The following is a 16,953-nucleotide window of genomic DNA, read 5'->3' as shown; positions in this document are numbered from 1 at the left end:
TAGCGAGGAAAGAGTGCGACTGTGTGAAACTGTGATCAAAAATAAAATAGAGACTGGCAAGCAAGGAAGAAGCAAGCATATATATCCTGTTTATTTTTCAATAGCTAGAAGAAAAATAAAAAATGAGACAAGAAAAACAAGGAAGTGGGAGCCAGGTGAAAAGAAAAAGCAAGTAAGAAGCAAGCAAGCAAGACAGAATAAATTTACAATAAAAAGTTCCAGTTGTATCCCAAAAGCACGCGCACGCCAAGATGTGCGCGCGCTGAAGCTTCCGTCATCATGACGAAGAACTTGAAAAAAATTCAGCTTTTTTTCCGACAGCAATTATTCAGGATTGTATTTTCATATCGCCATGGGTAGTTGAGACTATTTTCTTGTTTTTAACACAGTTTCCTGTATGGCAACGCTTTGCACATTATGCAAAGATGATTTCAAAGATCCTCGGGTCTTGCCGTGTTTACACTCTTTTTGTAAACAATGTATTGATAACCTCTTCAACGGAAAACCAGAAGAAAAGTCACTGGAAACATTTTGTCCGATTTGCTACACGAAATTTAAAGTAAACACAACGCTTTTCTAAATATTTTAATTTAAATTTTGATTTTTTTATCGAACAACAAAAAGGTGAGGTTCGATCGCAGTTAATTCGTTTATTTTTTTCTTTTCTTTTTCTCAGTGGACTCCAGAAGATATTGCAAAACTACCTCAGAACTTCAGCATCACAAATCTGACGCCAATTTTGAAGCTTCATTCTTTAGGAAGCGAGCAAAAAGGAAAGAAAATTGACTGCGAGAATTGTCATGGGAAAAAAGGTGCAGTCGTTCGTTGTAACGATTGTTGTGTTTTCATGTGTAGCTGTTGTATCGCAGCTCACCAAAGAATACAATCACTCAAGCACCATCGAGTCGTGACACTAGAAACTGTAAAAAGAGCAGAGCCACACGATTTAGCCAAGCAGATATTTTGCAGAAAACACGAGCATGAATCTCTGTCACTCTACTGTGAAGCTTGCCGAGTAATCATCTGTCGTGACTGCACAATTTTTGAACACCGAGAACACGAATTTAAAAAAGTTGAGGAAGTTATAGAAAGAGAAAGTCGAGAAATATTCATCGCTATAAGAGATGCAGTTGAAAAAGTACCTACTTTGGAAAACACTTTGAAGGAAGTCAAACTCATGAAAACGAGAATCAAACAAAAGGGGACAGCTGCTGAAAGGAATGTCGATGTTTTTATCGATACACAAATTCGTATTTTGCAGCAAATTCGGACGGAGCTAAAGCAAGGAGTAGGGACAGTTTGCAAGGCAAAACTTCGCTCGATACGTTTACAGGAAGATCATCTTTCACAACATTTGGCAAATATTAAGAATGGCGTTCATTTTGCTAGACAGGCTATCCGTAATGGTAGTGAGAGTGAAATTTTGTCTCTTAAAAGTCAGATCATTACTCGTTTGGCTGATCTTTCTGAGAAGCTGATTTATCCAAGTCCGTCTCAAGATGATGGGATAGTATTACGCATTGATAGCGAAACGACGTTGAGAGATTTAATGCCAAAACTTGTTAGAATCGATAGCTCTACAGCTGTGCCATCCTCATGCTCGCTTCAAGTTATTGGTGGAGAACCGGACACCATATACACCACGTTTTGTGGCCAATTTTGCGAGTTTGTAATAACAGTGCGAGATCATTTTGGCCAACAACTTCTGAGAGGAGGAAACAGAGTTCAAGCCGTCATCACCGACTGTCCTCTCGCACAGAAAGAAATCTGGGCTACAGCCATGAAATTTCTCGACGTCAAAGACAACGACAATGGTACATATAGTTTATCATATTTGCCTGCATTCCCAGGGAAGTACGTCCTCGCTGTAGCGGTGGATAGTAAGAACATAAAAGGCAGTCCATTCTGCTGGTATGTGAGCCAGAAGATTGTAAATATTAACAAGTGCAGTTTGGATTATTCATTCAGTAGTGACCCCAGAATGTATCAAGGGAACTCGACTACCATTGACGACATCGTGATAGACGGTGGATATTGTTTTTCCTGGCGGGTAAAGTTTCGTAGCAACATCAACTTATACTCATCGTTCATCGGCGACTCGAGTATGATGATGAGAACATGCTCGCATTTAGGTCCTCAGCAGTCGTTCTTCCAAGGGTGTAAAATTGGTGTCAAAAAATGTGAGCGTAGCTTAACGAATAGTGAAACTTCTCTTGCAAGCACGTGTATCGAATCTCCATCTTCTCGAGGATCGATCTACAGTAACTGGAGAGAATTGACCAAAGATGCGTGGTTTTGGTGTGATGGATACTGCTACAGCCCTAACGAACCAACAGGCACACAGAGCAACATCACCACCTTCGAAGATGGCGACATCTTTGTTCTCTTTTTAAACCCTGTTAAGAGAACTTTGATTATTTACAACAGGGAGAGCAAGCAGGGAGATTGCATTGAGAATATAAAATGTCCTGTACGGCCGTTCCTTAAGGACTGAAGAAATCTGCCAAACAAAAAGAGAGAGCGCCTGGCCAGTTGGAGGAACTTCTCCAACAATTCAAGACGATGCCTTCTAATTCCAAACTCTGCTAGAGTGCAAACAGCATGTGTGAAACTTTAGTAAAACAAAATTGCACAACTTTGTACAAAATCCTTTGTTTTCTATTGTTTATTTAGCACTATTTTATTAGCACTAGTAATTTGTATTGCACAGATATATGCACTCTTTAAACATGCATGACAAAAAATTTGGGGAAGACTTAATTTTTTCGTGAAGTTTTAATTTTAGTTTGAAAAACTTCACCAATAATTTCGTTCAAATTCGAAAAATTTTGTCAGAGTTAGACTCTGAAAATAACTAACAAGAAAGGAAGAATGGCAGTCATTTTTGGGAATTTAGAATAAATTTGTTGTACTGATTACGATTAGTTAAGAAAATAAAAATTATAGCTTTACTTCTAAATGGCTTCCTAAACCAAGCACTCTGATTGGCTAATGCAATGAGCATTTCCCATAATTCTGATTGGTAGTTAAAACAACATCAAATCTAGAAATTTTGTCTTTTATTCGTTAAATACTTTGGGCGTTTTCTCTAAAATTACTCTTTATTTTTTAATTTCTTAAGCGAAAAACCTGACGATTTCCTTGACAGCGACTATTAAAAATGTAAAGACATTATTCTTCTATCTTAGAATTAAATGATCCATTTATAATCAATTGTTTTAACGAAGATAACCCTGCTAATCTTATATGTTCTAACTTTGAGGAGGCCAAGGCAAGAACGACTTTTCTATAGATACAACATTGTGTTAAACAATGAAATATAGAAAGCCTCATTTGCCTTGTATTTTTCTAAGATAATATTCTAAGATAAAGATATCACACAACTAAGGAAAGGTGTAGCATGGGTGGGGTGGGGTGGGGTTGAGGGGGGAGAGGAGGGGGAAGGGGTGGGGGTGCAGCGTGTGGGGAGCATGGGTAATTGTTTTAAAAATTTTCATGCTTTAAGCAGTTTTAAAGTTTTAAGGTTCTACAAAAAACTTAATGAAGCTGTGCAACCCAAGTTTTTCTTTAAAGATATAGGTTATAACATATGCGTTTTTGATATATATAAATCTAGTGTATATAAACTAGAGCTCATATACTGAAGGAGCTGTATACAAAGGTAGGTTTGCTAGATGTACAAAAGAAGTACTGTGACTGCAATGCTCTACACGAATGTTCCTCCATGGAGAGGAGCATAGCTGATGTCTCCACTTTTACACATGACGAAGCAAGATGCTATCATTCCGAAGAGCTGTTGATAAAACAGAAGAGATGACATATTATTCTATTGGTAAAAAAAACCATCTCTGCAGCGATATAAGTCAGAGTGCACAGGTTGATTGCTTAAACAACTTTTGGGCTGATCTAAGCCAGGGTACAGCTAAGTCGCAGATCAAACCCTGAAGCAACCTCTGGGCTGATCTAAGTCAGGGCATGGCTAATTCACAGATCAAACCCTAAAAAAACCTCTGGGCTGATCTAAGTCAGGGCATGGCTAACTCACAGATCAAACCCTAAAAAAACCTCTGGGCTGATCTAAGTCAGGGCACGGCTAACTCACAGATCAAACCCTGGAAGAACCTCTGGGCTGATCTAAGTCAGGGCATGGCTAACTCAGGGGTGAAATTTGATTGTAGTGTTTTGGGTTTTGCAGAGAGGAAAATTGGAGAACGTCAAAAACCTCTCTGTGCGTTCACAGCAATCCTAAAAAACTTGTCCTTACTATGTCTGGAGGAAAACGTGGGACTGCTCATGTACTGAATTTCAATTGGAAATATTTAAGAAGTTGATTTTTGTGAAGGGAGAAAAACTGGAGAACCCAGAGAAAAACCCTCAAAGCACAGAAGAGAAGCAACATGGAGCTCTACTCACATATGACACTGAGTTTAGGAATCTCTAACTCAGGTCACCTCAGTGAGAAGCAAGCGCTCTCCTCCCTCTGCCACCCATGCTATACAAATTTTCTAGCCTATTTACCTGGAGAATAGCAAAGCCAATGCCAATACCAATGATGTAAGTCAAGTAGTGATCAAACTTGTTTCGCAGCTGCTCATAGCACCCCTAAAATTAGAAAATCAAAAACAAAAATCGATGAAATATGATGAAATTAGGAATTGATGTGATGTACACTTGACAAAATAGTTTGAAAAAGAAGCAAAGGGAATGGAAGGGAAGAGAAGGGAGTGGAAGGGAAGAGAAGGGAATGGAAGGGAAGAGAAGGGAATGGAAGGGAAGAGAAGGGAATGGAAAGGAAAAGAAGGAATGGAAGGGAAGAGAAGGGAATTAAAGAAGAAAAGAATGACCTTCCCACACGAATGGAAGGCCTAGCGGGCAAGGCTGGTTGCCTTCAGGATCATGGAGGGCTGTGAGCTGGCACCAGCAAGAAGAGAGAAGACGACTCGCATAGCCTCTCGAAATAGAAGAGACGAGAGTGAACGACAACACAGAATAAAAAAAGAGAAAGAAAAAACGGTAAAGGAAGGGAAAATATATTGGAACGAAATGAACCTACTACTAGGATAAGACAACATTACTTTTTGTACTGGGCCCAGTAGCAACGAGGGTGGATTGAGCTTTCCGACAGATAAATCTTATCCTGTGGATGAGTTTATTGGATACCAGCATCGACTTATCCACTGGATAAGGATTTAGTCACTGGATAAGGATTTATCCATTGGATAGCACTACTCACCCTTCATACGACTGGGCCCTGGACTTAAAATTTACTCACATCTGTATAGGGTTTATTAAGAACATTTAATGTTCTGCAGGCACTTCCTTCATTGGGACAACAGGAATGTGGCAGCTCCCTATATTTTTTGTAGTAATCAGATTTGAGCCAGTCTTGGTAAGTATTATCCCCACAGCATTTCAGCTGAAAGGTAAAAAAGGTATTTATTATGTCTAACATACAGGGAGGGATTGTCAGCATTCAAGGGAGGCAGAGGCTTGTATTTAAGCTTTACAAAACCAGATCAAATTCGGAATTTAGGAGTTGATTTTTAAGGAGGGAAGAAAAATTGAGAAGCCAGTAAAAAACCCTCAAAGCAGAGGAAAAAACTAACAAACAACTCTACTCACATACAACAATGAGCCCAGGAATGTTGGTCCCATTGGTGAAATACAGTGCATTTGTGGTACAAATAACCCATGCCTCCCTAAATATTTTAACACATATATTTCAGGCTCTCTTTAAAAGATGGTAGGGTATTCTAACGAGGACTAACTCTCTTGTTTTGGGAACCCTAGGGTCTTTAAGACAAAGCATCAAGGATGAAGCAGAAGAACCAGGGAACAGGAGAAAAACCCTTAAAAGCACACAAAAAAACCTTGAAGCACACACAGGAGCGAACCACAAAGCATCTCAGGAATTAGTAGCGTACAGTATTAGCACACATTATTAGCGCACACCACAGCATACCACCCATATTTTTTTCCCTGCACACATCAAACATGTAAAATAGTAATGTAGCTGATGTTTTTACCATGGTTAAATAAAGTTTTCTATCTGTCTGTCTGTCTGTCTTTCCGTCGGTCTGTTTGTCTGTCTGTCTGTCTGTACTTGAATCACGTCAGAAGGAAAGCATAACACTAAGAATATCAGGCATAAACATTACCTTATGCTGCACATAGTCAATGACTTTATCAGTTCCAGTGTTGGTGTTATTGTAATGTTCGATGGCTGCATCCAGACCCTTGTGAACATCCTCTTTTGCCTGTGATTAATGAGTAAAATAGGAAGTGAGAGAATCAAAAGAGTATTGCATTCATCAAATTCCAAATTGTGCAATAAGGGGGGCGTGGAGGATGAATTAAAGGGTTACAACATGGTTCCTACCTCATTCTTGTACAAAGCACCCAGCACTCCAGCAGAAATTTCCAGTGAGAAGGCAAGCAGTAGTAGGAAAAAGAACTGTTGAAATAGAAACACATCTTTACAATTTTTGCCATACATGGACAGTACAGTCCTAAAAAGTGACCAGTAGGGCCAAGAAAAGCAAGAAATGTTATCACAGAAAGCTAAATAGTGGTAGGGCTTTAGCCACATCTCTGTGCTGATCTAAGCCAGTGCATGGCTTAAATTAGCCTTTCCACAGTGGGGCTGTTCTGAGGGACACTTCATTTGTCATTAAACATTTTATTCACCAAGAAACCAAAGTAATTTCAAAAAAATAATATATAATTAAATAAGAACTAATATAGCTCCCATATATATCCTTATAACAAACAGGCACCTATGATTAGTGTATTAACACGTCAACAATTATTAAAGATTCCTATCACTTTACATTATCAGCTATTGAAAAAGACACCATATATATATTAAAGCCAGGCTTGTGGCTAGTGGTGGTTCAAACATTCTAACAAACTCCCCGCTCCCCCTCCACCTGTGTAGGAATATATATTAATGTTTTGTGCTAGCTATTTAGTTTTTCAAGAAATGGCATAACTAAAATCGATTGAAAAATGAACCTCCCCTTTCAAGGTCCTAGCGACGGGCCTGAAAGCATCCCCTGAAACAGCCCCGAGATGCAACACGTTCTGCAACTCAGGAAATTAAAGGCTAATTAGTGCGTTGTTTTTTGCAGAAGATTAAATAATAATACATACGAAGGAAAGACAGCACTTGTTTTCATAGCATGTTCCACAGCATCCAATGACTGCCGTCAGGAGTACGAGACAACCAACACCAATGATGATGCCAGCAGGTACCACCGTATAGGTATTTGATGTAATGTCGTAGAAATGACGGTAGGATTTAATCAACCATACCGCAACATAGATCAGCAAACCAGATATACCCTGTGATTACAATATCAAATCAAAGCAAATCTATTAATGTTGGAGGCAATCGATTGTGAGCCGTGTCACACAACGCAATTTATTTCAGCAAGATTGCCTGCAATATTGTGTCACGCCTTTAAGGTGTGGATGAAAACAAAAAGCCTGGGGGGGGGGGGGGGGTGACTCTGGGAAAAAGTACCCGGGATGCTCGTCGGAAATTTTCAAAAAGACCCCTAAAAGATACCGGAAGTCTTTAAAAAAGGGTGTGGCTGAATGATTTTTAACCCCTTAGAGATACCACAACAAATAATATTAAATTTTATATAAAAAGCGCCTAGGATAAGCCATATGGATGCGTGCTTCTCTCCTTTTCCGACACCCTAAGAGATACCAGAAAATGCTGATTTTCAAATATTCGCATTTAACACCCTAAAAGATACCAAATCGTGAATTTTAACCCCTAAGAGATACGACGAGCATCCCCAGTACTTTTCTCCTGGAGTCACCCCCCCCCCCCCCCCCGGAACAAAAAGAAAGTAGTGAATGTAAGGGAAAGAAATAACAAATAACAGAAAGAAAAAAGAAAGGATATAATTAAAAGGTGAAGGAAATGGAAGGAGATTAGATCCACATGATTGCAAAACAACATGTTACTTTTTTCAAAGAATTTAACAAAATTTGAATTATACAATAGCCATTGTTCAGTTTTCATAAGCCAGTTAAGCTTCAACGGGCCTTTTTCACGCGGCAGCCATGTTGGTTGGAACAATAGATTCATTCTACCACGCATACAAGAGTTTGAGAATGAGTTTATGCGGGTGAAACAAAGGGTTTTTTTTCTCATGAGGATAAACATGGCTGCCGTGTGATAAAGGTCCATACCCTTAAAGAGTTTGCCACTAAATTACTTAATCGTATAAATTCTCTCTTTCTAGGTTTCATTATAGAATCTTACAGCGATGTTCAAAAAGCATAATTGAAACCATTTTTAAGGTGTTATCACACAAAGGATATCAGCACAATATCGAAGTCTGCCCGTAAAGTTTTTCCTTCAATACTCCTTATAAAACATATTAAAAGTAATGGTTTAATTGTTCAATGACATCACGCTTTGACTCGAGGACATCTGGAAGGATTTCCGCCTTCAAAGAAGAAGCGAAACCACGCAGCTAAAAAGACGTTTTTGACAGCTGCAAAATCTCTGCTATTCAAGCTTTCCTAATCGAATACTAAGAACTCTAGCTTCAAATATACATATCATAAATGATTTAACAAGAAAATGTTAATAATTTTGTTTATAAAAGTTATATTTTCGAGAGATTTTTGACGAAGATTATTCAAATTTGCTTTGGCTATTAGTATGCTTCGCATCTTTCTTCGTAAAGTTGGACGTAAAAAACTGTTAAAACAAACAAATTCGCCTTACACTTACCAAATATATGAAGTTAAAAAGGTAAAGGAATGCTTTTGCATTGCCCATGGCTGGAGAAATGGTTTAAAATTGTAAGAAGTGGACTTTATTCTTGAAGACGAATATCTCCTTCGAGAGTGTTTTGCAAGCTCAAACGTTGTCGTAAACTAATATGCTTGCCACAGGGTTACCACACAATACGCTAAAAATAGAAACTTCCATAATTATTACATAAGTAATCATCACGTGCATGCGAATACGTGCACGCGAATCATTTATATTATTAGAAAAGTATTACATGTAATAGGCATTTGTCAAACCTCTTTCTGGGAAAAAAGAGATTTCGTTAAGCTTCGCATACGAAACAGCTTAGAAAAACATTGCTTTTCAGATGGGAAAATCACATTGTGAAACAATGACCTTTCCCTCCCCTCCCATCTTTACATAATTTTGTCTCTCAAACTATCAGTACAGGGGCTTTTATACAGACTCGACTAGATTCTGTTTATGGGTTGGAGTTTAAATGTTGCAAATACGTAAACCACTGTTGCATCTTGGTAAACTTCAAGTGTAACTGAACAAGATACTTGTTTTTTTGCCACTTCACTTTTGAGGCCTTATGCAGAAATTGAAAAGAATCCAAATTGAACCCATTTAATCTCTGCCAAGATTACTTGCGAGTGTTTTTGTCAGTGTTTAACGTCAGATGTCGTCAATTGTCATAAGTATTTATCCCTTGAAAGATATTTTCTATTTTTGCAGATTGTTTTCGAATGTAGATTTAATTTTTTGTAAGAACTGTTGACAACACACATTCAGGACTGCAGTGAGAGGCCAGAATGGGTGCTAAGGGTAGCAGGCCTGTAGCAGGGATGGCTCAAAGGTTCAAACGAACCACTCTCTTCAGCATGACTTTACCATAAAATGACAAATGCAAACCTCCCCCCACCCCCCCCCCCCCGCCTATTCAAAGTCTTAGTAATCAGTCTTAATAAAAAGATCTTTTACCTTGAGTGTAATGTTTTCCTATTTCATAACTTGTCATTTCTTTGGCCTTGAGAGTAAAATTCTTTGTTTGAGTCCTATCCATATTCATGTATTTTCTCATGAAAAGAAATGATACTCTAGGAAATGACACAAAGTCTGAAATGAGGAAAAATCGAGTCCAAGCTAAAAAGTCTTAAGACTTGTAGAGTGCATGCAGTAAAACCATAAAATAAAAACAAAGTTGATGCTGACAAATAGTAGCTATTTAGTGACTAATAGTTGCTAGCACTCAACCAGAACATTTGCTACACAAAAGACACAAATGGTCTCTTGTGTATTTGTCTTTGTATAATGAACAGTTCTGGTTGAGTGCTAGCAACTAAATATTAGTCTAAATAACTAAATAACTAAATAACTAGAGTACAAATACTAAAAGTGTGCAACACTTTGCACTATTTAATGGTAAATAGTGCTAATTAAACAATAGAAAACAATAGGATTAGCATAATTTAGCAGTATTTAGTGGTATTTATGTTACACACTAATTGTGTTTGTACTCTACTATTAGTCAGTACCAACTTTGTTTTTATTTCATGGTTTTACTGCATGCACTCTAATCCCCAAATTTTCTATACCAAATACACCATTTTTATTGTCATATGCTCCCTGACCCTGAAAAACTCAGATGCACAAGTTCAGAGTTTTGGTAAACATGCTGAAATTGATTATGTTTGTTTAACTGCGCATATCATGACAAAAAAGGAAAACCAGAAGTTTACACACACACACACAAACAGAGGGTATCTAAAATGAAGACATAGTCAATTTCAATATTAATAATGGTTTTTTAATTCCCTTTAAATGGCACTCGCCTCAAACATTACAAGTTCTCACATCTGACTTTTTCTTTCTTTTTCTGTATCAGATTCCACAGCACAAATTAAAAAATATTTCATATAAACACTTCAAACTGAGATAGCGTTTAGAAAGCTGTATTAATCAAAGGCAGACAAGAAATCTGTTACAACTTGTTTCAACTTGGCATCATTCGCTTCTGAGATTTGACCCTCGTTGTAGATGCTGGTGAGAAGGTCTTGTTGAGTGCTACGTATATGGGACAGGTAAGCTTGTTCAAATTTAGTGATCTTGGCAGGGTCTATTTTGTCAAGATGGCCTCGGACACCAGCATAAATAACAGCTACTTGCTCGGCAATGTCCATAGGAACTAAAATACACAGAAGAATACATGTCAATTTTTGGTTTGACAAGAATTGCTTTTGGTAAATGTAAAGTTTTAGTAGGAACGCACAGAGATGATTGGTTTTGGAGGGTAGTGTTTGCCTTGGTAATGAGATTCTTTTAGTTTATTTGAATCATTGTTTACAATATTTATATTAGCCCTGATGATGCACTAGTAGTGTGAAAGCTGGGTAAAAAATAATAATAAAATGTGGTCGAAACAAGTCTATACAGTAATCATTGTACCCATGTACAACAACATCCTAGAGATTCTTCTAGCTGATTCAAAACCAGGGTCGAACCAAGCAACAGACCTTTCCCAAAATTCACTTGACTGGTCACGTAACAATGGCTTCAAGTCAAAGTTAGACAAGGTTGAATAAAAGGATTAAGTTCAGTCTCAACTTCAAACCATTGTTTTGTGGTCATCTAAGCAAATTTGGGAAAGTACTAACAAAATTTTAATAGTTTTAATAAACTTACCATACTGTCCTTGCTTCAATAATTCTGTCAAGCGCACACCACGGTTCAAAAGAGCCTGTGTAGCTGCGTCAAGATCAGAGCCAAACTGGGCAAAAGCAGCAACTTCACGGTATTGAGCAAGCTCAAGCTTCATGGAGCCTGCAACCTATAAAAATACAATAACAAACCATTGAGATGTTTTGACAACATTACTCCATGATTTCAAACTTCAAAATGTTAGCTGATAATAAGAAACAAAAAGGAAGAATAGGAACAAGCCTCACAAAAGTGGGTCATAAAAATGGACAATTTAAACAGGGACATAGAAGCATAATTTCTATTAAAGGGGCTAAAATGAAAATTGGGTTGTTTAGCAAGTTTACATTGATTGTTATAAGCTAGCAAAGCAAAAGCTAAATTTTTATTATTTTTGAAGATTGGAATTTAGTTTTATAATTCGTGACTGTTTTAGAATATAATGGTTCATTTCAAAAATCATTTTTCTCAAAAAGTGGTGGGGGGTGGGTCTACTATGTCCCTGATAAAAGAGAGGCATACAATGTTTAAAGGGAATAAGAAAAGAGAGGAAAGATAGGTGTACAGTATAATACCTGTTTCATAGCCTTAGTCTGAGCAGCAGAACCTACACGACTGACAGACAAACCAACGTTAATAGCTGGACGAATACCCTTAAAGAACAATTCAGTCTCCAAGAAGATCTGTCCGTCTGTGATAGAAATGACGTTAGTTGGAATGTATGCCGACACATCACCGGCTTGAGTTTCAATGACTGGTAGAGCAGTGAGAGAGCCACCACCATTGTCATCGTTCATTTTGGCTGCACGTTCTAGAAGACGTGAATGAAGGTAGAATACGTCACCAGGGTAGGCCTCACGACCAGGTGGACGACGCAACAGAAGAGACATCTGACGATAGGCTACGGCCTAAACATATAAATAGAATTATCAGTGCGTATACTTCAATAACATGGTTATTACTTTTTATTTTTTGGTGAAGTTTTTTGTATATTAGAGCAATTAATGTATTTATGATTATGTAAATAATGTTGGCAAACAAGAAATTATTCCAGAAAAATGTGCTGACAAAGTTTGAAAAAAATCCATATTGTTGTGACCTTTGGTAGATTGCTATCACATCACCCATAGTGCATTTTGAGCTTGGTATGCAACATCCAACAAAACCTTCGTCAACCTTTTCTGAAATAGCTGTACTTAATTTTTGGGTGGGGGTAGGGGGTGGGGAATAAATAAAATTTTCGTAATAACAGAGATGGGGTAGGCAGTTAAGGTCTCCTGATATCAAACAATCATTTGGTTTAAATAAATCAAACTATTAGAGAGAAGAAAATAAAAAATAGTCAGTTGAATGGCAGTACCTGTTTGGACAAATCGTCATAGATGATTAAAGCATGCTTTCCATTGTCACGGAAGTATTCTCCCATAGCGCATCCAGAATATGGTGCAAGATACTGTAATGGAGCAGCATCAGAGGCAGTGGAGCTCACAATGATGGTGTATTTCAATGCATCTGAAAATGAAAAAAAACCCACTACAATTAGGACAAAATAAACTGCATTTTAACACTGAAGAAAACTCAAGTAACCTCTGACTATTGCAATATTTTGAATCACTAAGAACTTTACACACTACTCATGCCCCATTAAGATACATAGTGATTTTGTCTTGGTTATTAGAATACCAAACTGAACTTAACCAAACATTTATGAAACAGTCTGACTCTGAGTTGATCTAAGTGGAAAGCCATCTGGCAGATAAATTGGATTTTTGTATGATAACATTCGGTAGAGTGCATACCATATATCTGTGTAAAACTTTGTAAGAAATTTCACAAATTTGCACAAGTTAGTAAATCCAGTAGACTGTAGACCTACAAAACTTTGCACTAATTTGTACAATATTGTAAGTTAACTTTTTCACAGACATGTGGTATGCACTCTAGCTTTAGTTGTTGTCATCTGTTTTTTCAATTCGTATCACCAGTTATTTTGTTGGGTATCATTTCATTTATTTCTTTGTTTACCAGCAACACTCAGGGGAATATGGATGTTAATGAAAATCAAAGAATGTTGTCATTAAGGGAAACATTGAAATAGCTGTTATTGCAGTAAAAATCATACAAGTGAGGCTATTGGGTCGATACAATGCTTGCTGTCTCAGTTGCATCTCATTTGCATGCATCCATAATATATGCTATTTTCAGAGATAGTGAGTGTGGTGCATTGTGGTCTAGTTTGGATACAAGCATTTTTTGTTCTTCATGTCTCATAGGGTGATGTCTGGAATAGGAAAACAAAGATGGGTTAAATGGACCGATTCTAGTATAGACCATACCTGCATCCTTTAGTCTCTTTACCAACTGTGCCACTGTACTTCTCTTTTGTCCAATAGCAACATAGATACAGTAAAGCTTCTTTTCTGTGGATATCATAATGTACTCCAGTTAATAATACAACAGGTGACACAATTTTTTTTTTACTCAGGTCAGAGAGGCATCAGAATCAGAAACAGAAAATCACAATCAGAAAGAGAATAGAATTGGAATCAGAAGAGGTAGGTGTTTTTAGGAGTTTAGGGCAGAAAAGGCTGGATGGATAACAAGACTTACTCTCGTCAGTTCCTTCGTTGAATCTCTTTTGGTTGATGATAGCATCAATAGCAATGGCTGTTTTGCTGTAAACAGAGTACAATAACTCAATGAGAAAGAAAAAAGATTTTTATTTCGAGGGTTATGCAGGTATGATCTGGGGGCTTTTCATTCACCCAGAAAACCAAAATTCCCATTAGAAAAGAAATGCTGTGTGTCATTCTGATTGCAAAGTTCTGTTAAACTCATTGGCACTGATGAATTGGAAGGAAGTGCCTAAAAACTGTGTCAGGTCGCACTTCTGCTCATAGCGGAGGTAACCATTGCCATGCAACCCGGTCCACCTCCAGGCACCAGTAACACTGACCGAGTCAGTGGAGAATGATACTTACCTGATAAAGCCAACCAATGATGGGTGGGCGGTAGGAATAAAAAGCAGCAATCGAGCGCAACGTTATGATATACGACGATCTACAAATGTAGCATGCCATGTGCTATGAAGCCCCTGAAGGCGCCCCCGCAGCAACCGAAGACCGCTGGCCAGCGTCCCCTTTAGCCCCATGAAAACTAGACCCATTCCCTGGACTCTATAAAAAAATTATTCCTGTCCCTCACCCAGTCTGCCTGTCACCAATGATCAGCTCACGCTGTCCTCGTCCAATAGGTACCAAGCTGTCTACTGCCTTAATTCCTGTTAACATGGGCTCTTTGACAGATGTTCTTGGGATGATACCAGGTGCTTTTACACCAACACGAGCTCTTGTTGATGATGTGATGGGCCCATGGCCATCAATAGCATTACCCAAAGCATCGACAACACGGCCTAGCAATTCTTCTCCAACAGGGACATCCACGATAGCACCAGTTCTCTTGACAATGTCTCCTTCTTTGATGAGTTTGTCGTTACCAAACACTACAACACCAACATTATCTGCTTCCAAGTTCAAGGCCATACCCTTAGATGATAATCAAGAAAACATGAATTAAAATTTTCCACAAATAAACATCAATAAATCAGACAGCTATCAGTTAATGAAGTGCTATCTTTTGTAAATATTAGTAGTTTTATATTGAGGGCCACAAGTTTAATAGTGTAGTACACTATGTAGTGCCGCCCTCATTAAATAAAGTTGTTATTATTATTATTATCTTGGTGTTCCATGACTATTTGCACCAAAAGGTATAATAATTATTCACAAACCTTGAGTCCACTAGAAAATTCCACCATCTCCTCAGCCTGGATGTTCTTCAAGCCATAGACACGAGCAATACCATCACCAATAGACAGTACACGGCCAGTCTCTTCTAGCTCGGCCTTGGGCACAGTACCCAGAATTCTCTCTTCCAAGATGGATGAGACTTCTGCTGTGCCTAAATTCAATTACGAGATTTTATAAAAGTTCTGAAGTTGAATAATGAAGCTTTCAGAGATAACTCTCATTCAACACATCCATTCCATTCCCCATGTGCAAGTTGTTATTATTATTTAGTTTTAGGTTTCTGGAGACCTTCAGGGGTGAGTTTCGTTTAAAATTTCCTTTTTTCAAAACTTTCATCAAAACCCTATGAAAGTGTATATCATTTTAAGGTCATATGATAAAGATATAGAAAAGTGATTTTTTAAATGTGAAACAATGCCAGAGCCATAAACAAAAATCAGGCACATTCTGATTACAACAGTTTTATCTCTTTTTAAGACAAATTCTTTCCCTGTGGCCATGTTGGTGATATTTAACAAAAGACTTTATTACAATCTAATTTTATTGCCACCAACATGGCCGCCATGTCTTCATCTCAATTGATGGGTTGCAAGCATTCCCGAGAAAGTTAAGAGACAAAAGCATGGCGGCCATTGTGGTGCTCTTAACAATGGATGCTAATAAGAAATCTTTTGTTAAATGGCACCAACGCTCCCCTGAGTGGCCGCAATGATGTAATCAAATAATACATCAATCAAAGTGTGCATCAATAATAATTCAAAAAATAAATCGAATCATAGACAATTTTATTTAATATTGGTTGACTGGGTTAAACATTATGGAATGGTATAGAAAAAAGGTAGAATTTACAGTTACTTTATTTAGATTATCAAATGTACAACATAATATTAATGGTTGTACAGGATTCTATACCCAACCAGTACCACTCCCCTAGTACACCGAATAGAAATGAAAAATGTGATTTTCGATAGTATAGAATCTATAGAAGTAATCAAAAACCTTCCCATAAAGTAGTTTTATTAAACACTAACCAGCACCAGCGCTTGCATAAGATGGTTTTGATGTAGTAAGGTGTCTAGAGGCAGTCACTGCAGCTCCAAGAGAGCCTCTGTAGAACTGAATGACAAGAACAAAGATTTTTTACAGCTATTCCATCTCAGAAATATGTAATACTATCAATAATGACTAAATTAGAATCAATTTGAATTCAAGTAATAGAGAAAAGGGAATAGAAAGTCCCCAAATGATGAACATTCTGTATTTTTCGAGTTGGAGAGAAAAGCCGGTGAAATATTCAGAAAACCCGGCTCTCAAAGTGCCTTGGTTTTGAATCAAAATAAGTCATAAAAAATCGGATTCTTGGCTGAAATTGAAGGCAGTAGTAGTTGCTTTAGATATTGGACCTTACCTTAGGGATATTTCTAGCAACATTTCGAGCCAAAGAGGTGGATAATCTTAAAGAAAGCATGGTTATGTTGAATCAAGTCTACAACTTCCACGCTGCCGCCAGGACGAGGACCAGCAAACCACTCGCGTCACGTGGTACACTTTAAACTGACCGTGAGGAACTGTGGGTAAAATATCATTGGACACCGCTGGTCGTTGAACTTGCATTCACTTGGACACAGGAAGCCCACATAATCAATTTCGCGATTTCGGAGGTTATGCTTTTGCGACACTTAA

General features: G+C 37.8%; 3 protein-coding genes across 3 annotated transcripts; 1 reads left to right on the top strand and 2 right to left on the bottom strand.

The window, feature by feature from the left end:
* The first annotated feature begins 122 nt into the window (after nucleotides 1-122).
* LOC116299290 (E3 ubiquitin-protein ligase TRIM45-like) lies at nucleotides 123-2,595 on the top strand. Its single transcript, XM_031707920.2, has 2 exons — nucleotides 123-155; nucleotides 677-2,595. The coding sequence occupies exons 1-2, from the start codon at nucleotides 123-125 to the stop codon at nucleotides 2,492-2,494; spliced, it is 1,851 nt and encodes a 616-aa protein (XP_031563780.2). The 3' UTR covers nucleotides 2,495-2,595.
* Nucleotides 2,596-3,042: 447 nt separating this feature from the next.
* LOC116299287 (tetraspanin-3) lies at nucleotides 3,043-8,918 on the bottom strand. The gene is made up of 7 exons (XM_031707916.2): nucleotides 8,759-8,918; nucleotides 7,153-7,344; nucleotides 6,380-6,454; nucleotides 6,159-6,257; nucleotides 5,273-5,416; nucleotides 4,519-4,602; nucleotides 3,043-3,793 (listed from the first exon to the last, which is right to left on the bottom strand). The coding sequence occupies exons 1-7, from the start codon at nucleotides 8,804-8,806 to the stop codon at nucleotides 3,707-3,709; spliced, it is 729 nt and encodes a 242-aa protein (XP_031563776.1). The 5' UTR covers nucleotides 8,807-8,918; the 3' UTR covers nucleotides 3,043-3,706.
* A 1,631-nt stretch (nucleotides 8,919-10,549) lies between these two features.
* Nucleotides 10,550-16,823, bottom strand: LOC116299282 (ATP synthase F(1) complex subunit alpha, mitochondrial). The gene is made up of 10 exons (XM_031707912.1): nucleotides 16,679-16,823; nucleotides 16,302-16,386; nucleotides 15,252-15,421; nucleotides 14,666-15,006; nucleotides 14,072-14,136; nucleotides 13,798-13,881; nucleotides 12,822-12,973; nucleotides 12,037-12,369; nucleotides 11,447-11,591; nucleotides 10,550-10,949 (listed from the first exon to the last, which is right to left on the bottom strand). Exons 1-10 carry the CDS (start codon nucleotides 16,736-16,738, stop codon nucleotides 10,720-10,722), a joined length of 1,665 nt encoding a protein of 554 aa, XP_031563772.1. The 5' UTR covers nucleotides 16,739-16,823; the 3' UTR covers nucleotides 10,550-10,719.
* Nucleotides 16,824-16,953: the final 130 nt, after the last annotated feature.

This window comes from Actinia tenebrosa, unplaced genomic scaffold, assembly GCF_029948245.1.
Source record: "Actinia tenebrosa isolate PJP-AT-01 unplaced genomic scaffold, QUT_ActTen_1.0 PGA_scaffold5__44_contigs__length_20552954, whole genome shotgun sequence".
NCBI classification, from domain to species: domain Eukaryota; kingdom Metazoa; phylum Cnidaria; class Anthozoa; order Actiniaria; family Actiniidae; genus Actinia; species Actinia tenebrosa.
This window is presented reverse-complemented; position numbering and strand designations above follow the sequence as displayed.